General features: G+C 38.6%; 2 protein-coding genes across 9 annotated transcripts in view; both read right to left on the bottom strand.

The window, feature by feature from the left end:
• Window positions 1-1,500: 1,500 nt before the first annotated feature.
• On the bottom strand, window positions 1,501-19,230 carry LOC126851639 (protein stoned-B-like). Its single transcript, XM_050595790.1, has 13 exons — window positions 18,455-19,230; window positions 9,670-12,389; window positions 8,153-9,285; window positions 7,563-8,021; window positions 7,312-7,480; window positions 6,883-7,081; window positions 6,146-6,640; window positions 5,655-5,889; window positions 5,346-5,514; window positions 5,000-5,114; window positions 4,448-4,766; window positions 3,907-4,117; window positions 1,501-3,754 (listed from the first exon to the last, which is right to left on the bottom strand). The coding sequence occupies exons 2-13, from the start codon at window positions 12,354-12,356 to the stop codon at window positions 3,610-3,612; spliced, it is 6,336 nt and encodes a 2,111-aa protein (XP_050451747.1). The 5' UTR covers window positions 12,357-12,389; window positions 18,455-19,230; the 3' UTR covers window positions 1,501-3,609.
• A 668-nt stretch (window positions 19,231-19,898) lies between these two features.
• The window catches only part of LOC126851450 (uncharacterized), a 65,633-nt gene continuing 62,411 nt past the window's right edge, over window positions 19,899-23,120 (bottom strand). For all 8 annotated transcript variants that reach the window (XM_050595431.1, XM_050595432.1, XM_050595438.1 and 5 more), the window contains one exon: window positions 19,899-23,106. In XM_050595431.1, coding sequence (XP_050451388.1) covers window positions 22,613-23,106 — 494 coding nt within the window. In that variant the 3' untranslated portion in view covers window positions 19,899-22,612. The remainder of the gene's footprint in view (window positions 23,107-23,120) is intronic.

Raw genomic sequence — 23,120 nt, 5'->3', positions numbered from 1 at the left:
CTACTTGTTCCTTTACAATATTTATTTCTTATGCCAAATATTAGATCAACGGAGTTTAAATCTATTGCCCACTCTATACTTGATTTCTACTTGATTTATTATACGGGGATAAATAATGCTTTTCCTCTCAAGTGGTCGATCAATGTACGCACATGACACATTTATATATATTATCGCAATGAGGGGGAGGTTGTGATGCTAAATTTTTGCGTCTACTTTCAATTATTCCGCTGCATACACGCTAACATCAAAAAGCTATACTTTTTTTTTTTTACAGAAGTATAGAGAGTACCATGACATTTGGCGAAACTCTCGATTTATATATCATATTGTTATCGATAAACTCGCGTGATTGTATTAAAATACAATATTGTAAATGAAATCAACAGATTGCATTATATAATATGTCATTCGTCAAAGTGTAATACTTTAGAGAGACGATTTATATGTATAACATTTTCATAACTTTTTGCCTCTCCTATGTTTACCTTTTTTCTCTTTAGAAAAAGAACTATCGGAGAGGCAAAAACATATGTAGAATCATACAACAAACATGTGGCAAGTGTCAACTTGTTTCTTCGTTAAATGTTTAAAATTTAATTCACAAAATCGCGTAGGATTTCCTTTCTCTCTCTCTCTCTCTCTCTCTCTCTCTTTCTCTCCGCAATTCATTCTTTCCCAGAATCATTGTAAACACATCGGAGCCGCGCTCTTATTCGCTAACTCTATTCTTACCCTTTCCTAAAATCTATACATGCAATGTTTAACTGTACTTTATATGCTTTTTTTTTTGCTTAGATACACGAACGCCGTTTCTGGATCGCACGACGATACGATTATGCGTATTTTGAGATCACGAGCTGGAAACGTCACGTCTTGGCGCAGATCCCTGCGAAGGGGAAACCTGTCCAAAATCCGTTTAAGACACCGAACTCAAATAAACCTTGACACTGTAGCTCGAAAAGCTTTGCGCTGTTTCAAAGAGCGAGGAGCATCGTTGGATCCGATTTAGGTTTGTCAAATTTCTCGCGCGTACTCTCTTAAAAACTTTCGGCACACCGTGATAAGCTATTACACATAAACATTTTTATATTTCAACAAGATAGAGAGAAGCCTCTTTGTTATATAAAAAAGGATGAAAAAGTTTCCAATATTGAAATTATATGACTTGTCAAGAATCACGGGAATATAATTGATATTTATTTTGATAAAAATTCAAGTAAAATAACAGAATAACAGTAGTATACCTTTTGTCTTTGATAAATTTGTATCTATCTTTTGTTATATAAAAAAAAATTATTTTTTTTGTTTCTGTTAAAATTAACTACTTTTTATTTACACGAAATATTTCGCGAATAAAAGGCGCGATTTATGAAGAAGTATCAGAAATTTATACGTCGCCGAGGATCAGAGTAGCAATCAACAATTGGCGCGATTAATTACTACGGCTTGCTTGGCATATATATATATATATATATATATATATATATATATATATATATATATATATATAATATTACTCACTGCCGAATGACGGAAGTTGCACTTATAATCTAGAGCCTTAATCTAGACCTTATTAAACTAATATACGATCGACGGTATGTCCGTGTCGTACATTTCTCTTAATAGCTAGGGACTAGAATCAACTCTTCTGACCTTTCTTGCAGGTTGAGAACGTGTCAACAAAAAATTCAAAACATAACTGAAACTTACATCTCTAATCATTTCAATATATTTTTATATATATTCAATATATCTTAATGTCTACTAAACGTGCGACGAGAGTATTTTGTATTTCATGGATAATTAATGGAGATTTCTCTCTATATTATGTACTCTCGCTCGAAATCCCGCAATTTAATTATAACCATAATATAATTAAATCGCGGGATTTCGAGCGATTTAATAATCCCGCGAAATAATTATGCCACTAGTACAGTAAATCTTAAGTCTAATATTTGGTGATGCTGCTTTTCTGCCACAAGTCGGTACTATGTTGCGCACCGACCGGAAAATGACGAAAGTAAAACGATAATGAAAACGGAAACTTACATTTCTAGAGATCGCATAACTAACGCTACAAGCACTTAGAGATTATTAACGCTTAAATAACGAATATCATTAAAGACTAGACGTATTCTCTCGCAGTCTTACGAATTTATCGCATTCTCGTTGAGCTAGTATTACGCACACACGATGGACACTCCAGTGTTGTAAAATTATCGATACCTATATTATTGTTGCCCGCACGCTATCCTACAGACAATTTTGTATAACGCACACACGAATAAATTGATTTATCTACTTAATATCTATTAGCGACTAGATAACGGTATGCGTAGATTCTTTATAAGCTCAAAAAACAATGGGATATGCTTGCGTCTATAAAACCATAATATCTAACAGATCATTGCTCTCTGATCGCAACGACAACGTTATTTAATACAATGTGTTCGTTATCTGTATCTTTCTCTTTGCTGCGGATAACGTTTCCATTAAATAATTTATGGAAAAATTTCGATAACGTTATTAATATTCTGACATTAAAATAATACAAAATTAAAACTTTTAAAATATATCAATAAAATATTTGTATAATAATCAATTTAAAATCTATAATAATTTATGAATGTTGTCATTCTCGTGATAGATTAAAAGATTCAAACAATAGGTCTAAATAATTTTAATGCAAATTTTTGGACGGAAAATAACGTGTAATATTTACGATCCGATCGTTTAAAAAAGCACGCGACTGTTCTTATCAATAATAGATTTTCATAGCCATGAGAGTATCGAGATAAGTCTTTGAAACGTCGTCATGAACACAAAGCTTTCCACCGCGAGTGTCACGACTTAACAAGCTAAATGGAACGAAAAAGCGATATTGTCCTTCCGTTTTTCACAAACTTATTTCCTCCGTTTACTTTACTTCTCATTATAATCGCTATAATTATTGCGCGCGAATACGGACGAGATGTATCATGAATCGCCTGCTTGCAAGATTATTTTTCTACGATAATTACAGATTAAATCGAGATAAAAGCATCAGTCCAGTCCGAAGAAAAAAGTGTAGATGTGAAAATTTTCCAAAATCGAGGCTAATCTTTTTTTTTTTTTTTTGAGGGGAGGGGAAAGGAATCTCGAACGATTTATTCTCGCGATCTATGTGACTCTGATCGGACAGTTTTAGGATAATCGTTGTGTTTTTTGCGCGCCACACTTTTGAAGATGCTTCCTGATAGCTCGACTAATCTCAGGTTTCTGCTGACCTGGTTCCATTTTATTCGTCCATAATTTCGAACGTTAACTTAACGCGCAAAGCCATTACGCTCTCGCACACACGTGCAGAATTTATCGGCGATTTACAAAACATCCTCGCGTTCGCGCGCACATTTTCTCTTTGTATACAGATTAATACATGAAACAGTATTTATATTCACGTTCTCTTATAAACGACTAGACTCGGTCATACGCGATTCTTCATCCAATCCATCTCGACTTACGTAACGTGTTCTCTTTAATTCTTCCGCTCCCGCGCTCTTCTCCACTTCTTTCTCTCTCGTCTCGGTACGCACTAATTATCACGGATGTTCGATCCAGCGACCGAGATTAATCTGAAGAGAAGGAATCGGACTCGGCCGCCGCGTCCGACGCCTCGCTGTGAGTCTCCGGCGTGCTTTCCGGTATCTTCTTCGCGATCGTTGCCGCAACGTACGGATTCGGTCCTTCACCCTGCGTATGCTCGATCCCCACTCTAAGCAACATTTAATAATACGTTTAATTATCCGGAAATAAACTATCAGATTTGGGCGACGCAGATATTAATATCCAAGCGTAACGGGCAATATTTAGAAAATTCTTGCTTCGTATAGTTTTTCGGAATCAAGATAAAATCTCTGGACCTACCTATATTCGTGACGCGATAAATTTCGGACATACTTCTCCGGAGGCGCATCACTGTCGGTATTTTGAAGGCTGACGCTCCTCGCGGTGGTATGGGAGACCTGGGTCGCCGGCATCGTGAACTCCACGTAACAGTACTCTGAGAGATTTTCGGGGATCTGATCATAGGATGTGAGTGCCATACGGCAAACCAGCTGATGCGTCGTATACGCGCCTGGAAATAAAACGAAATTGGAAGAGAGCCAACAAAGCTGACTGCGTGATGATTCGCACACGCGGTATATTCGAACTACAGCTTCGTCTGATATTTCCATTCGCGCCGCGTTTATATATATACATATAGAGCCTAAATAAATGTTTTTATTTTTTATTAAATGTATTATTAAGATGTATTATTTAGATTCTCACAAAAGAACTACATTTTACGATGTACATAAAAATTAGATCGAAATAAAACGTAGATATTTTTTACAAATATTAATTATAAAAATAAAATTAAAAAATAAATGTTTCTAAATTAAAAAAAAATACAGAGAGGGAATACCTTGTCCCTCTTTAGGCAGCCTAGGCATCCTCCATACGATAGCGCGATGCTGATGTTCATATTTCGCCTGACCGGAAGTGACCTCCATCAGTTGCGGTTCTAACGTATCAACGGCGCCCAAGAACCTCTCGATACCCTTGATCTTTCCGGTTCTCCTATGCGCTGATTTCACTGAGCCATACCTGAAATGCTTCTCCACTCTGAAGAGGTAAATCCAGCATTCGGGTATAGGAAAGCGAACCATCACGTCTTCGCATGGTATTTGGCCCAGTTTCCTGGATGCGAAACCCGGCACGAGAATATCAGCTCTCAACTCCACCTAATAACACGTAGAAAGAGGTCAGATGAACTAAACTTCAACTAAAACTTTTATCAAACTTTTATCAATGGTATATTTTTATAATAAAATGAAGAGAAAATGTATAACAACCCTGATGGAAAAAAGATGTATTTGTTAAAAGCAACGAAAAGTACAAGTTTTAACTTTCATTTCTATAAATATCGAGAGAAGAAAAAAGTTTACGCTAAAAAATTATGGAAAAAGGAGCTTACCTTGTTCCCAGTAATGCACATGACAGCTTTTAGCTGAAGCGGCAATTCTCTGTTTTTAGGCGGTCTTACACGGAACCGCATCAATTCAATGTAACATGCATCAGGTGGCTTGAACCTTAGGATGTGTTAGTGCAGGTTTAATTATAAGTTGAATTCACATATAACTTTACATGCATGTTTGCGGATTAATAAGATAAAATCATATTAATTTCTTAAAGTAAGGATATTATATTTTACCTACAGCGTTCATAAAAATTTAATTTTATTAGAAATCATTAAAGTTATTGGCAAAGTCGCATTTTTATCTCACGATTTTAACGCAATAAAATTGCAATGGTATACGAACTTGATTATCCGCGATCTCTCGTACTCGTCCTGCTGCACGCAGGAGTGGAACTCGACGTTCTCCAAACGAATCCATTCCTCCGTTACGACCGGGATAATGTCGTGTCTGCCGACGACTTCTTTACCTTGTCGCCACATATCATTTATTCCTAATTCTACGTCGGGCATACCTAGAAGAGAGCGAACGTTTGTGATCAGATTAGATCCGATTAATAAAAACAAAAACAATAAAAAAAAAATTTATCATAATTTGTGCGAGGGAAAAAATTATCACACGCGCATGTATTCGTGATTTCTGAGGAAATACTACCGGAAAGGAATCCCAAGAAGAAAAGACGAACGCGTGCAATCTGCTTCTCCACGTGACCTTTCGCACTCTGCTCGACATACAACTCATCTACGACCGTTATTTGGACCTCTTCCGTTTTGTAATGTAATGCTCGATCTCGGTGCACCGATAACCTGAAGAGAGCCTCCTCGATGGCGCAAGAGAATTGTTTCATATCTTCGTAACATTGAGAACCGAGTTTGAATAGCTGCGAAATCTGCGAAACATTTAATGAAAATTGATATTTGCTCGTAATTTTAATATTATAATTAATAAGTATAATTAACTTTATCATTATAGTATATAGTATTAATAATATAATATAATAATAATATAATAATATATAGTATATATATATATATATATATATATATATATATATATATATTATCAAAAAATTTTTAATTACTATATTTTACGATACAATATAAAGTATCTAAATCATTTCAATGTTAAAAAAGAAAATAATTTACTTGAGGTGAATGTTCAACAGGAAGACCCAGTTTCTTCAGATCACTGCCGAACTCTTTAACGCCTTGGTAATCCCCCTGGATAGCGTATGCCGCAAACTGGCTCAGCTTGTTCGTGATCCTTTCCGCTTTCGTGACTTGACCGGGTCGAACGCCCGGCCTCTCCTTGTAGAAGATGTACTGCAGCTTTACCGTAAAGATCTTCCCGTACTGATCGAATTGCTGGGCGCCGATATCCGAAACCGAATAACAGGAGAGCAGAGGTAATTCTTGAAATGGATCTTTGTCGTCCTTGTTATTGAACAGCTGAAGAATCGGACTGTCAGCCTGATAGACGAGTTTAACGAAGATTTTCTTCCAGAATCGTTGCCCTGTGATTTTCTTCTTGTTCGGCTGACGTAACTGCATCTCCCAACCATCGCCGGTATAAGTTACCCTCGGGAAGTCCTCGAGCGGTTGGCTAACGTCTTCGTCGAATAAGGGAGTAGGCGGAGTTTCCTAAAAAAATATATTTTTTTTATTTATATGTATATATATATATATATATATATATATATATATATATAAATATTGATAATATTTGTTTCAACTCAAGCTATATGACACACTTTTCGATTTTTTTAAATATTATTTTAGTGGTGCTTGTCTAAAGAAAAAAAAGTGTTGCATAAAAATGTAATAATAGAGAGAATGCAACATAATTTAGAGGAACGTGACGTAACGCATTAATGCGTGAATACCTGGGAATCTGTCCTGGTCATCTCGGCTGTCTGAGCGGTTTCGGATACCACAGCATCTTGCGCAATTCCGGATTTATCGAACGGATTGAAACGCGGCGAGGAATCTGCGTATGCAACCACCTGCGGACTCTTAGGTGGCGGTGCTAATGTAGGTACAGGCCCGCTTTCTGTCATTGCCATCTGATCTCCTTCTTTCGGTCTTAAATGAATTAAAGATGGACATTATATATGCATAAATATATATTGTGGTATAACAGAAGCGTTATATTTTTTAATCTGTTCTGTGCGATAATTCAAACTGAAAAAATGCCATGATAATTTTTAAATTTCCGACAATATTGAATGTCATTAAATTATAATTATTATAGACTCGAAATCTCTTTTTATCTCTGATTTAGCGATTAAATGATTATGTTTTTTTTCACTCACTTGATGAAAACACTGAAATCCGGTCCCTCATCCGACTCCGCGGACTCGGCTCTTTTCACTTTCGTGTCTGGCGGCGGAGCTGTCATGCTCAAGAAGGAATCAAAACCATCGGATTCACCGAAACCGGTAATTGCCGTTTCCGAGCCAGCCACTGACGAATCTCCCCAAACTGAAAAAAATAAAATCGCGACAAATTACTAAGTACATCCTATTCAAACTTACAATCTCTTCGCATTTCATAGTCTACCTACCATCGCTAGAGGTGTCCATGGCAGTCGGTCCGCCACCGAAGGCATCCAGGAAGGGATCTCCTCCGTTGGTTTCTGGTTCGGCAGCCTTATCAAACTTGGACGCAAAGGCGTCGAACGAATCGCCGGTTTCCTCGATCGCCTTAGTCGTAGCAGCGAAGTTATCCAGCTGCTCTTCGGGTCGGTAAGCCTCGTTGCCGGGAAACTCCGTTCCGGGGATCGGACTAGTGGAGATTAGACCGCCGTCAGTCTCTTTGGTCGGTTCACCGAAGTCACCCAGTAGATCTGAGGCGAAGGCGTCTTGAACGGGTTGCGTGATCTCTGATGTCGCGAACAAGGGCTGAGCAGTCGATGCAGCTGCAAAAGGCGCGGAAGTAGCTTCGGATACACTGAACGGCGTTGCTGTGGTAGTGTCAGTCATGGAGAAAAAGTTGACGTCAGTGTTGGAAACTTGCTCTCCTCCTGAATGAAAAAAAAAAGTATAAATCAATGATAAATTTTACTTTTAATATTTTATAATTATTTTTTCTCACTTGTTCTTTTTTCTTTCTTTTTAGTCTAAGAAAATGAAGAACATTTATTTTCCAACCAACCTTGGAAGAGTTCAGTAGCCGCTGTCGATGCGGGTTGAACGGTAGGGGCGGATTCTGCGAGGTCCAGAACACTGCCGGATTTTCCCACTTCCGTTTCGACATCCACGAAAGGACTTGCGGAAGTTATCGAAGGCCGTTTCTCGTTACTGACAGCATCCTTCGGATATTCCGCTCCGAAAACAGGTTGTGCTTGTGAGGCCACCGGAAGTTTCGCTTCCTCGCTCATACTCGCGAAGGGATTATCTTGCTTGGCGGGTATTCCAGTGACGAGGCTGGTAGTGCCCGTGGTGGTCATGGAAGTGGAGAAGATGGTGGATGCAGTGACATCCGTGTTTGGCGCATTGAAGAGGTCCATGATGTCTTGATTGCCCGCCGACTCACTGGCCTTGTTGTTGTCATCCGGAATAAGATCTGGCACGTTGCTGTCGACGTCCAGAAGATCGGCGAAGCTGTGCTCCGGGGTAGGCGACGGGGAATGCATCAAGGTCGGGCTAGGTGTTCTAGTCATCTGCAAGCGATCTAAAAGATGATTCGAAGTGGCGTCCATAGCACCTGTGACCGACAGTATCAGGTCTTTTGTGTTTTTGGCGGGTGGCACCGGCGGGGGTTGCGGTCTGGGTGGCGGAGGTCTCGACGGTGGTGGCTTTCCATTCTTCGACGGAGGCGTCGCTGCCGGTTGCTGCGGTGGACTGACAATCGGCGCTGGTTGTTTCTCTATCGTCGTCGTCATGGTCGTTGTCATGGTCGTCGTCGTTGTCGTCGTCATCGAAATCGTGCCCAATAGATCCACATTCGTGTTATTAGACGTGCCGAAAATGTCGGATGATTGGCTAGTGAAGACGTTGGTTGCTGGCGTATTAGTATCGGTGATTGCCCCGAATCCGGCATCCGGAGCGTTACTTTCGATGCCAAAAGAGGCGAAGGGATTAGTAGATTCGGTGGACATCGCTGACGGCTCGTATGTCTGATCGCTACTGAAATTCAGAAAAGGATTCTCGCCCGCACCGGAACTTGTCGTGTCGGCGAAATCCTGGAGAAAAGGATTGGAAGCCTGCGGAGGCAGGCCGCTCTCCGGCTGCGCCGCGTAATCATCCATCAAGAATGGATTACCACCCTTGGAATCCATGATTGAACTCGATTAATCGACTTGCGAAACTTCAATTAAGAATTTATTATAACGATAAAACTTGACCAAAATCTTTGGAATTATATATTTGCCAAAATATAGAATGGACCAATTTTAATCTGTTTGTGTCCGCTCTGTGCGATATTAGATGTAGATATCATTCGGAACAATTTTAAGTCAGTTATTCGCGAATGTTTTTGGGAAATCTTCAATCTTAACACAAAGATAGCTGACGCATGCAACGAGTAGACTTTACAGATTTAAATAGTTTTTCATGAAGCTCTGAAGGTTCACCGAATGTATACACTTATCTTGAAAAATGCGATAACCAGATCCTTGAAAGATTTTTTTTAAAGATATCATAGAAAAGAAGCTTCTGTAAGAGTTGTATTACTTCATCAATTCTGATTCAAGCAGCTTCAATTCAGTTCGTCCAGGCTCAATGGTCGCGAAACTTGTGTCGAAAGGATCCACGTCGTCGTTTAAACTAAAGTCCTTGTTCTGAAGTGGTGTCAACACTTTATCGCCGGGATCCTGTCCGTCCAAAGCCAAAAAGTCCTTGGACTCTTTTACCTCGTGCGCTCTTGGATCAAAATCGTCGATTTCCGGAACTGTCGATACCGGGATGATTGGCACCACTGCGGGTAAATTGATAGGACGTGGCGGCGGTTGCTGAGGGATCTGTTCTAACTCGCTCTCCAATATTTTTAGTTCTGCTTTACCAGGAAGGATGTTAGTCGCAATGGAAGTATCGAAGGGATCTGAGTACGAAATCTCCTCCTCTTCAATGGGCTTGTTCTCGATCTTAGGTGTCAAAGGTTTTGCATCGACCTCGACCTCTGCATCTAGCAAACTTTCTTGCCTTTGTGGTTCTTGTTTCGCGATCACTTCCTCTTCTACCTTCTGTATCAGCGATGATTGTAGCTGCGCGAGTTTTAGGCTGGTCGGTGCAATCGAAGTAGCGGTAAAGTCACTCTGTCTCCTGATTGGCTCGGCGGCAGATCTCGGATCAAAATCGTGATCGCTCAAGCTGTGAGACAATTTGGGTTCCTGCTTCAGCAGCTCCGACTCGATAAGTTTGAGTTCTGTCTTGCCTGGCGCGACACTGTTGACAAAACTTGTGTCGAATGGATCGACATCTACTTCCTCTTCCTCCAACGGTAACGACTCTTCTATGGACTTCTCCGAGTAGTATGGCGTCAATGGCTTAGAAGGTAGAGTCTTCTCCTCTTCGGTAGTCGCGAGAAGGTCGGGCCTCTTCGATGGCGTTGGCAATTCGAATGCGACGGCTTTGGTCGGAGCTAACTCGAGAATCTCAGGTCGCGAAGTATTCTTCGTGAGATTCGTTGGTGTCGCTTCAACCTTGGTATTCTCCTCGTCAAAGGCAACCTCAAATACGGGCTTAACTGGCACGGGTGGTCTTCCAGGCGGTTGTTTCACGGATGGCGATTGCTTTATTGGCACCTCATCCTTCCTTGGATTGAAGTCGTCGTCCTCGTCGTCGTTCTCGACGCAGTTGTTGGACTGTTCGCCAAGCAACTCCTTCTCCAAGACCTTGAGCTCTGTTTTACCAGGTGGAAGTTCTTGCACTGCAGATGTATCAAACGGATCGACGTATGTGATCTCTTCGACTGGTGCGATCGGTTGATCCGCCAATTGGCTAAGATCAGTCGTAGAACCACCTAGCAGATCCTTTTTAAGTAACTGCAGACTGTCATGACTGCTTTTCTGCTCGTCGTCCTTCAGCAGACCAGTTTCATAATCTCTATTCAAGCCAGCGGGATCAGTCAGGGATATAGATACTTCCGAGACAGGCAATTCTTCAAGCTCCTTCTCAATAAATTTCAATTCCGCTTTACCCGGCAGAATATTATCCGCAAATGTGGTATCGAATGGATCGGCCTCATCAACGAAGGTAGCCGCTTCAAAGCTGGCTTCGATTATATCTGTCTGAAAGTCGACCGTTTCGGGCTCCTTTGCGGCAAACGGATCGTCGGCCTCCTCCAGACGAACTGGTTCATCGGGCGCAGCGTTCAAATCGAATTCAGCATCATCCAAGTCAGGTATCTCCTCCAAGATAGTTTTCTCCTTTAGCACCTCAAACTCAGAGATATCTAACGGACCGTTCAAAGTTTTCTCCGCAGCTGTCGATGTCGTATCTTCTTGAAGGGGAGTGACAGGAGTGACTGGCCTCGGTAATACAGGCGGCAACTTTGTCAAATCGACAGGAATGTCAGGAAGATCGCTATCGTCGTCCAGCAGAGTCTTCTCTACCTCCACCGGCTCCGCTACAACGGTTTCTGGAGGCTGATCCGCTTCTTCGAAATCGTCCAACAATAGATCCTGTTGAAGTCTCGGTCGTCTTCCTTTGGTAATCTTGCAAGTGCTTACATGATCGATCCTTCCCGATAATACCTCGACGGCATTACCTAAACTGACTAACTTTTTGCCCTTCTTGTCGACTGTCTTGAGAACCTTATCGGCATTGGTGGTGTCAAATGGATCGTCACCGGTTTCCTCCTCGGTCGGACTATCCGGTATATAAGCTAATTGGATATCGATATTCTGGAGAACGTCGACATAAGTGGTGTCGAAGATATCCTCGTCGGCGGAGTCTTCCTGCTCATCCTCGTCTTCTGGCACTTCCACAAAACCGTCCTCGTTGATCAGCGGCTTCCCTTTTTTGTTCTTATCCTGGTCAGTCTCTGGCGGTGCAGCCTCGATTGGATTACCCTCTGCGTCGAAACCAACCCACTTCTTGGAATCTTCGCCTTGTTTCGCCTCGTCTTTCTTCTCTTCCAACGGCGCTTTTCGCTGGAAGAACGAGGTGGACTTTATCCGATCGAGGTCATCTTGGGTCTTTCGCAAAACCGAGTCGACACCGGCAGTCAGAGCCTGGAACTTTTTCCACTCGTCGGAACCAGCAGTCGATCCGCCGGACTCCTCGGCTTTCTGTTGGGCCTCCGCCCGCTCGCGCCGATAACGCTCGAGCTCCTCCGGATCAAATTCCTCCTCCGCGCCCTTCTTGCCCTTCTTCGACTTTTTCTTCTTCTTCAGGCCTTTGGCTAGCTTGTGCATCCTCTAAGACCTACTGTGGTGTGCGAGAGGCTCCTGCAAACAAAACTCTGGATCATATGGGTATGAAAATATAACGCTACTTATTTGAATAATATCTATTCAAATAATATTTTTTATCACAATAGATAGATAAACGTATCCGCTATTGAATGAAAAATTAAAAAATATTATTTTTTGGTTTATTGAAAACAAATATTTAATTGCACGCGTTATAATCGTGCAAATAAATATATGACGCAAGAATAGAAAATTTTAAATATCTGTATTTGGATATGATAAATAATCAAGATCTTCTCTTAATAATTTTTCGCGCATAATTTTGAGTCATTAAAGAAACTATGATGTCAAATCACCGAAGCAATTTGTCATTGGAAATCTGTGTCTTGAAATAGCGACCATGCGGGATCATTGCCAAAAGAGGCCGATCGATCGCAGTGCAGTAACCGAATGTATTTTTCCCTCGTTCCTCAAGCCATTCGATAAACGAAAATAACAGTCAGTGGAAATACAATGAAATAACTTTTTCCGGACGCATTTCTCAGAGATGCTTTATGGATCAACATCAAACTTTCTCGTAAACAATCTTGTCAAAGTCGGAATCACTTACAGCTTTAAATAGAAAAACCGATAGTTATATCTTGACCGGAATTCTTCTACCGAGTTACTTCTGAGATACCTCATATTTTAGCAAAGTTACGCAACTTTTGATATTGACGGTACAATGTATTTTTCAAGGAAAGAATAATTGTTTCGAATAATGCACATATTATACAAAGTAATATAAATACGGAAGTAATTTTTATTAATATTTTCGTGAATTAATTACGCGAATAATTTATAAACAAATCTATTTTACAAAGCTGGACGAAAACAATTTGCTGATGTAGTAAATGTAATCCTCTTACGTTTCAATTATCTTATGCTAAGTTAAATATATCGCGTGTGTCGTGCGATAGATCACAAACAAGCAGGTTATGCATGCTAATATTAATAACGAGCTTATTGTACGTATGCATATTTGTATTTTAATTTAAACTCGTGGATCAAACTTTGTGTCGATAGAACTTAATTAAATATATTGGCATGTGATGTGCAAACGAGAATATTACTATAACGCGTTATCGATAAAACAATGTATGTATATGAAAACAATCTCTGTTTTCCATTTTCAGCGTTCCTGCAATAAGCTTCTAAAGAAACTAGAGCGTTAGTCTCTTGATAAAAGGGCGACACGCATATTAAAGAAGATGGAAGATGAGAAGGTACAAGTTGGATCATAAATTTTGAAACGTGACGTTTCGTCTTTTATACGTATTAACCCACACGTTATTTTCTGTAATAACGATATCCTTTTCGCACATTTCCCTGCATCCCTTACGTTACCATCACGCTTCACCAAGTAACTCTACTGCGAAGTAGCACCCTCTACTACTCTACTGCGATGCATACGTGTATAAAAATTTCCTCGTGTATGTCGCGAAACTATAATCGATACATGAAAGAAGAAAGAATGAAAGATACTTTTGCGACCGAAAAATATTCCTTTTACACTGTCAGCAAATATTCAATGCAAGAAATTGTAGAAATTTTACTGCTAATATATAATAATACTAATATATAATAATATATAATAATACTGCTTTATATAAATTGCGCTATTAATATTATCATTACGTCATAGGTTGCGCTTTAAAGTAACATTAAATCACAGTAAGAAATTAATATGTATGCTAAACTAGTATATATGTTAATTACTACTAATGTATATGTTAATTACTATAAAACTATAAAAGAAAAAAAAAAGAACAAAGGAACAGAAATTTTTGAGTTAAAGTTTTAATGTGACAGATGTCATCGTGTCACAGTTATAAAGTTATCATAGTATAAATAATCTTAGAGAGAAAAAGAATAAATACTTAGTAATGAGAAATTATCCGGAGGAGTTCCTCGTATTTTTCAAGCACCTTAGCTTAGATCAGACTGATTCTATACACGTTCTAAAGTCACGCAGTCGACTGCTACTTGTATCAACGTCTCTTTCGCTTTTCTCGCAGTCAAATGGAAATTAATTATGCATCTCATAAATACTTGATATGCTTATACTCATCTCTATTAATTAAAAATCTCAACAAGCTGCCGGATCCCTAATCCCCAGATAATATCATTCCATCGATCAATATTATTGACGAGACGTTCCACGCAGAAGATATTTCGAAAAATTAGGAATAATATATCTTCGATAATGGAAGCGCTGATCATACCATATATTCAAAATACATCACTTAACTGTTTTCACAAACTACTCAGTTAGTGCTTATCATTAAATCATAGATTTATTTAATAAGATATATTTAATTATCACAACGATTATTGCGGCAGAAAAATTATTGATGATGTAAGATTTGGCGAAAATCGCAAAACAGCTGATTTGATCTAGAAAAATCACGTTACATCTAATTTGCGTCCGATACTCTATATATGTGTATGTATATAATGTAATAAAACGCTAATGTATATTATTGTATAATAATAAAAATAACTATGTGAGTGTATGTGTGTATGTACAAAAATGTAATAGTGAAAACGATTACTTCCGATACCTGATATAGTATGTACCTGGTTATATATATATATATATATATATATATATATATATATATATATAATAAAATATTTATGTGCATTATTGTATAATAATAAAAATGACTGCGTTTAAGAGTGTGTACGAAATACAGCGAAAGCGATTGCGTCCCCGACATATACATAATAAAATACCTGCGTGTCTTTTTTATTGTATGACATTAAAAATGACTGTATGTGTGTATGTGTGTGTTTGTGTTTGTGTGTGTGTGTGTGTGTGAACAAAATGAAGTATGCAAGCGAAAACGATCAATCCAATAGATTTAATGTACTTTCTAAGATTTTCTAATGCGCTATTTTTATTTCTAAATAATTTTATTGTATTGTTTGATGAAACATCGACGAGAAATGGAAAAAAATTATGTATAGCTGTATGTATATGTAGCTGTAAGAATCAATAATTATCTGTAAAATATATTTTGTAATTTTTTAAAATATCTAATAAACTGTATTAATATTAGAAAATACAAATGTCTTTTTATTGAATATACCTATCCATTTCCACATATCTTATCGTATCATATACCTCTTTATTAATTATATTTTCCTGATACATTTTTGCCGCTTTTTGGTTCTAAAATTGATTAAAACTGCATTTCTTAAATTAAGTATCAGGAAAATATAATCAGCAAAGAAGTGGCACAAACCACAGTTTTAAGAAACGCGAAAAATTAAATATTCGAAATCCGCAAAAGTATCAGGAGAACATGATCAGCAAAGAGGTAACATATCAGGAGAACATAATCAGTAAAGAGGTGGCACAAATTCAAATTTTAAAAAGCGCCAGAATTTGAAGTTTTAAAATTCGCAAAAGTAACAGGAGAACATGATCAGCAAAGAGGTAACATATCAGGAGAACATAATCAGTAAAGAGGTGGCACAAATTCAAATTTTAAAAAGCGCCAGAATTTGAAGTTTTAAAATTCGCAAAAGTATCAGGAGAACATGATCAGCAAAGAGGTAACATATCAGGAGAACATAATCAGTAAAGAGGTGGCACAAATTCAAATTTTAAAAAGCGCCAGAATTTGAAGTTTTAAAATTCGCAAAAGTAACAGGAGAACATGATCAGCAAAGAGGTGGCACAAATTCAAATTTTAAAAAGCGCCAAAATTTAAAGTTTTAAAATTTGCAAAAGTAACAGGAGAGCATGATCAGCAAAGAGGTGGCACAAACCAAAATTTTAAAAAAGCGCGAAAATTTGAAGCTTCGAAATCCGCAAAAGTATCAGGAGAACATGATCAGCAAAGAAGTGACGTATCAAGAGAATATAACCAGCAAGGAGGTGGCACAAACCAAAATTTTAAAAAGTTTGAAAATATGAAGCCTCAAAATCCGCAAAAGTATCAGGAAAACATGATCAGCAAAGAAGTGGCGCATCAGGAGAACATAACCAGCAAGGAGGTGGCACAAACTAAAATTTTAAAAAGCGCGAAAATTTAAAGCCTCGAAATCCGCAAAAGTATCAGGAGAATATAATTGGCAAAGAGGTAGCGCAAATTAAAATTTCAAGATCCGCAAAGAATTTAGGCTTTTAAAATCCGAAAAAGTATCAGGAGAATATAATTTATAAAGAAGTGGCATAATTTAAAATTCCAAGAATTGCGAAAAATTAAATTTTCGAGAGTATAATTAGAAAGGAGGCGGTACTTAATTAAAATTAATAAACTGCAATTCTAAAAATATCTAGAATTTTAATTCTGGAATTTTAAATTATGCAAATTTAAATTTTGAGATATTGGGAATATGATAGGCAAGAGAAAGGTAATACAAATAAAAACTTCAAAAATTAAAATTTTGAAAACTACTTTATTTTCTTTTTCATTTACAGTATAGTAAAAATTACAATTTTATTGTTCTTACAACTTATCTCTCAAGTTTCACATATTATCTCTATATAACTTATAAATTAAATGCTATTTACGAGATCCACTGATATAAAACAAAGATATAGATGTTCATAGTTTCTGTCCATTAGATATAGATGTTCACAGTTCTTCCGTCCGATCTTTTTCTTTAGGATAACTCAGATTCGATTTTTTCTTGGCGTAGGAATTTTTTCATAGTTTCTGTCCGTTAGATATAGATGTTCACAGTTCTTCCGTCCGATCTTTTTTTTTAGGATAGATTTCTCAGATTCGGTCAGATTCGATTTTTTCTTGGCGTAGGAATTTTTTCAGCCACTCACACTCAAAACTCGTTCTTCAGCATCTTCGAGAAACACATTTTCGTATTAGAAACGTCAAACTTGAACGGATAAAATAATGCGCAACACACGCGGCAATAAAAATCAATACTTTATAAACGCCTAGTAGTATGTTAACGAAGGGCTACTAAAACGGAACGTCGCAATGCAATTGATTGCGAGATAAGATAACAAAACAAAAATTATCAAGAATGATCTTTTCCGTTCCGGGATCGATCAGGTATTAGCCTATCGCATATTCTGTCATTCATCAAAGCGCACGTTCAAGGGATAGAGCAACGAGTGCCTCGAATTGGAACACGCGGAGCGGCACGAGTGCTAATTTTATCTGTACCGGAAAAAGGGTGGTTTTTATTTGCTTAAACAAAAACCACTGACGTACGACCATTGATAATTCATTTCTCGGAATTTCCCGAAGTCTTCCTCGTGCATGTTCGATTTTCTGCGCAAGAATGTCTTTGACATTTCGATTGCGAAGATATATAAGACGATACTGTCTTCGACAGTTTCGTGAAATGTATCTTGCGTACGTATTAGTATTTTTTAGTATGTATTCTAAGGAAACAGAATAAAAAAAACGAAAAATCTTCTGTAATCTATAGTATTATATAATCTATAAGATTTCAATACAACCGGCGAGATGAAAATATGCCATATGGGACGATTTACTTATCCTAGCATGCGCGGAACGTCATTTAGAAATATACCACTAAATTGTTTCTATATCTTCTACTAAGAACATCTACTACCTCGTAAACTGCAACACGGAAAGCGTCAAACAATGATACGCAATGAAACTAATTAAACGTGCAACTAGTATAATAACTAATATATACACTACTGACATCCTCTTCTGAAAAATCAGAGCAAAAGATTTGCGTTCTAGTCTAATGCGAACGCCGTTTCCGTATCTGGAACAGAATCTAACACGGCGAAATAATCCGCATGACGATTACGTCAAAGTCAAATGTCAAAGTGATAATATCGAACGGATAGGACTGGGAAATGGTCGCCTGTTGCGGGCAAAGGACAAAAACGCCGAAAATCTCAACAGAGTGGAAACAGTTCCTCTTTAACTCCGCGAACGCTCATCGGGATTCCGGAGCGGATCAATTCGAGCGAGAGCGTCGAGGGTGGGCACCCTCGGTCGCTCCGAAGCACGGGGGTGCCCTTGGCGTGTGCATATATATATATATATATGTATATCGTGTGCGTGCTTATGTATGTATCGTGTATGACACGTAATACTCACGATTTCAGCCTCATCAGCCACGTTGGTACGGCACACATTTTTTCCGCGTCATCCCGCTCGGCTTGGTCCCCGGCTTGGTCGTGGCTCCGTGTGCCGGTGTACTCAGTTCAAAGAGAAAGAGAGAGAGAGAGAGAGAGAAGAAAAGGGAGAGAAAGAGAGAGAGAAAGAGAGAAAGAAAAACGTCAACGACGGCGGCCGCGCCGCGAGATCAAACCGACGGAGGATCCTCGGCGACGACGGAAGATGCGCGGGCGGAAGCTTATGTGCCTTCTGGAAACGAGCGGCGAACAACGACAGCGGCGACAACGGCGTCGAGCATCGAGAGAGGCCCTGCCGAAAGCGAAGGCGACTCACCTCGTACTCTCTCCTGCGGGCCGAGCTATTTCCAGCATCGATCCGTTTTCCCGTCCGAGAAGAAACATGCGCGGCGGCCACCGCACCACCCACCACCCCCAGCGGCGACGCCAGCGACGCCGGCGATCCGAAGAATCGACGCCCGTCGCCGTCTGTCTCGTGGACGACGTCCGAAAGGCGAGGGGACGATTCTTAGATTAACCGCCCTATTTGGGCTCTGGAGCTAGATCCTGGAGATTCGGAGCGTTTGTTTCCCGGAGAGAAAACGGGTTTCTTCTGCTTTAAATTGTCCTCTTGAGAAGATCAATTAAAGTCGCGGAAATGAAATGAGACGTCGTTGATTTAACGATTGTTTCAATATCGATTAGTATATAATTAGGTTTCCGATAATCTGGTCGTTCTAGAGCATAGACTCCGAATCCGGAAAGGGTGGCCTAATAATAAATGAGTGACGTATCGCTAGTTCTAACATCAATCTCGATAGACCGATGACATCGCCAATAATATTATGCAATAACATTCGTATAACTCTCTTAAAAACAAAAATTTTGCATAAATATTGAAAGATGCATCGAGAAAGCACGAGTATTAACATTACGTTTTATCCCCTTCTCGTGAAAAGGATGCAATCCGATTAAATCCAATTAGATTAGTCGCATGGAAAAATTAAGATAAACGTAAATTTTAAAGAAGAAGAGACGGGAGTAAAGTCGGGGTACGGTGTGAAAGTATTACGAGAGAATGATTCGTTATCGATGATCAAATATTTTCTTTACGAACAGAAGTGATTGTGTAACATAGGTAGAGATGGTAAAGTTTTTAACAACGGAAAAACAATATATATTATCTTCTACAACCAGGACTCTCTTAGAACATATATTCGAGATTTGGTGTAATCTTGTGACTCTCGCAATACATGTGTGCGCGTATATACGACGTGGTATATATACATTTCGTATATATATTTCTTCATCATACATATATTTCTTCTCTCTTTGAAATTGTACGTTTATTTTACACATAAAATTAATATATGTATAATTAATAATAATACGAATAATAATAATAATAACAATAATAATTATACGAATAATAATGTACATACTTTCACCGTTGTTATTATGTTTACATGTATTTGTTTACATAATCATGACGGCAATAAGAATCAGATGTATAACAATCGTAATTGCGACATAATCAACCACCGTACAAGTTTGCCAAACGAGCAAACATCTGCTGTCAAAAATTTGATTCGCCGATTAGATTCCAGACACATTACGTAGAGGATCGCGGGATCAACAATTGTTTATCATGATCATTCGACAAAGTAGCACGGAATAACGATGATACAATCATGATAATAATAATAGTAATTTGAGTATAATAATAATTAAAAAAATAATAATAATAATTTTCGCAAGAATAACTATATCCTTCCACTTTTGCCTCTCACGTTCTCTCTTTTCTATACAAGTGCACAATTATTTACATAATCAATATAATGACAAATTCTAAGGTGCCTTTGAGCGCGTTTTAAAACTTGGATCCTCTGGAAAAAATCCAGAATTTATATATTTGGCACATCTCAGCTTCTTTTTTTTTTCATACGCGGTTCTGATACTTGGCACACGATTTTAAATGACGGTCGCATGCATTGATTGGCTCTCTCCTTCTCTCTCTAACTTTCTCTTGAAAAGATCGATTTTAAATACCTAAAAATGGAAATAATAATTTTTTTTTTTTTTTTACCGAAAGAACATCTCTACATCTCGCGCGTTTGCAACTTACAACTGTTTCACATTGAATTTAGTGTATTCTCTTCTATCTTTTCTTTTTTCTCTGAATCGAGACTAATGTTATACGGTTGATCTAATCGCGATACAGTAGCCCACCTGTTCGTCTCTCTATTCTCGTACTGAACGACACATCATTCGCCGAGAGTTTGTCGGTGTCGTAAAGTCATTGAAAAAAAAACGGAGAAACGAGTTACTTTTCTTTCTGATAATACACAATTATTGCTAACGCAAGGATACCTGCAAGACACACATCGCACACTTGCTACGATGCATTTACCGCACATTTACCGTTTAAATTTTCGAACGAAACGCCGCGATGGTTTCTCTCTATATATACTATACTCTTTTATTTATTTTTTTTTCTTTTTTATTTCGCGTCGATTTTTTTCTATTCGTAGCGATACACTGACACAGATAAACATCTTTTACCCTATTCGATCGCGTCGTATAATAATCGCTCCCTGTAAAAAAACACTCAAGAGAAAAAATCGTTTTTTTTTTTATGCGAAATTTCCGAGAGCTCTTCCATTTCCGGAACCACACAGTCGAGCCTAAGTTCTATTGCGTTTAACGAATCTACGGGTTAGAAAGACACGAGTTTCTGCTCTCTAAACAAACACGGAATCGTCTAGGGCGAAAACGGTAAAACATGTTAGCGAGTTTCGCAGTCTTCTTCGAGATCGCAGACACGTTTCCTCTTGCGTTCGAAGAAATATATTGTGTATCGTTATGCTCGTGAGATCATCGTTTCGTATGTTTTCTTTTCTTTTTTTTCTTCCTCTCTTTCTTTTTTTTCTCTTTACAACAACAGCTTCCGTTTGCGGATATTAGAATATAGCAGAATTGGCAGAAAATTTCTAATCAACGGTCACGTGAAAAGACATGCGACTCTCTATGATCGTTTTACGGAAGTTAAATGCAATGTATGATATACATATTCGCAAGAAAAACTAAATCTACGCGAATTTGCGCGATATTTATATTAATATCGTTTATTACATTCGCTACGTTGAATGAAATTTCTTTGGATAGGTCTGAGAAAGTTCGTTTTTTTTTTCACTTATCAAAATTTATCAAAACGTATACGTGTGTATATGTAAATGCATGATCATAGAAAATTAACGTTTTTTCACGAGCCCCCGTTAGAAATTTTTCAACTTTTAGGAGAGACATCAGGTCAGGTACACTTCTTCACGTAGAATCACGGGTTAATAGAAGGAGCGAGACGCTCGGCAGATGTGCTTTGGCGCATCGCGAGATGATGCTTTTGTATATTCGCGTGTCTATAATAGTTAACCGTTTGTCAGTCTGAGAATATAACCCCGTAAATATATACTTCGGAAATTCCGTACGAACGTCTCTCGGCTTGAATTGATTTTGAGACGTTAAGATAGATAGGCCCAAGCCGCAGCAACCGTGTTCGAATTTCGAGCTTAACTTAAACTTAAAAGTTTTTCGGCCGACGATCGTCCGTAATTTGATTACACGTTACTCAAATTCGAAACATCGTTGACGCGACCGAGCCTCGCGAACGTTCTCTACCACGGTGATACATAAAAACACGATATATATTTTTGTTTTTATATCAAACGCAAAGTCTGGGAGAATAGTCTGTAAAAATGTGAGAATTTCTTGCAGATATATTTGTTCTATTCTCCCCCTTTTCTCTTTTTATCTCTCATTCAAAGACTGCTTCCGATGATTCTTTATTTCATGGCACCAAAGTACGACAACACACGCGGAAGACTCTGTCAGGCGAATAGTACTTGCAATACAGTATAACCGGAGAGGAGGAAGATTTAAAAGATTCGCGTAAGAAACATAAAACTATGTAACAGGCACCTGTAGAAGAACCGGTTCACCGAAGCATTCTAGCAAAGTCTTGCTTGGAAGATTGCTTAAAAGCACTTGTCTTGCAAACAGATGACCGCAATACTGGCCTCCGATCGCCGATTCCCTCCGAGACACGCTCTCGGAAATCCTCGTCTTAAAGCGTAAGACCGCATAGTTACTGAAGAACCCAAGACGCAGGCACCCATTGGGGTTCTCTCTCGAGTGAGTTAATCTCCGTGAGTAATTGGTTATACGCTCGATCGGTATCGTTATTCACTATAAGCATGTCAAACAGGTGACCATATTTATCCTCCATCTCGCGCGCTTTCTCGATTATGTCCTTCAACTCCTCTTCCTTGAAGCTTTCGTTATTTTTAATCCTCTTCTGCCTCAGCTTCTCGAGACTCGGAGGCGCGATAAACACAACATACGGCTTCAGATCCGAATTTCGCAGGATCTTGAGACTCTGGGGATGTAGATTTAAGACACAGATTTTTCCGGAATTAACCACTGTCCTGATGGCCTCCACGGACGTGCCGTAATACGCTTTCTCATACTCGCCGTGCTCGACAAACTTACGACAAAGAATATCAGATTCGAATTGAGCACGTGAAATAAAGTGATAGTCTTGACCGTCGACCTCGGAATCCTTTTTCGGACGACTTGTATCTAAAAATCGAAAA

This window comes from Cataglyphis hispanica, chromosome 8 (genome assembly GCF_021464435.1).
Source record: "Cataglyphis hispanica isolate Lineage 1 chromosome 8, ULB_Chis1_1.0, whole genome shotgun sequence".
Classification (NCBI taxonomy): Eukaryota; Metazoa; Arthropoda; class Insecta; order Hymenoptera; family Formicidae; genus Cataglyphis; species Cataglyphis hispanica.
The sequence above is the reverse complement of the archived record's forward strand: the minus strand, read 5'-3'. Positions and strand labels throughout refer to the sequence as shown.

Coding starts and splice junctions, on each gene's coding strand:
- LOC126851639 (XM_050595790.1), bottom strand. CDS start 12,356: ATGCACAAGCTAGCCAAAGGCCTGAAGAAGAAGAAAAAGTCGAAGAAG. Junction 4,118..4,447: donor GCTGCCTAAAGAGGGACAAG/GTATTCCCTCTC, acceptor TTTTATTTCCAG/GCGCGTATACGACGCATCAG. Junction 3,755..3,906: donor TTATCGCGTCACGAATATAG/GTAGGTCCAGAG, acceptor AATGTTGCTTAG/AGTGGGGATCGAGCATACGC.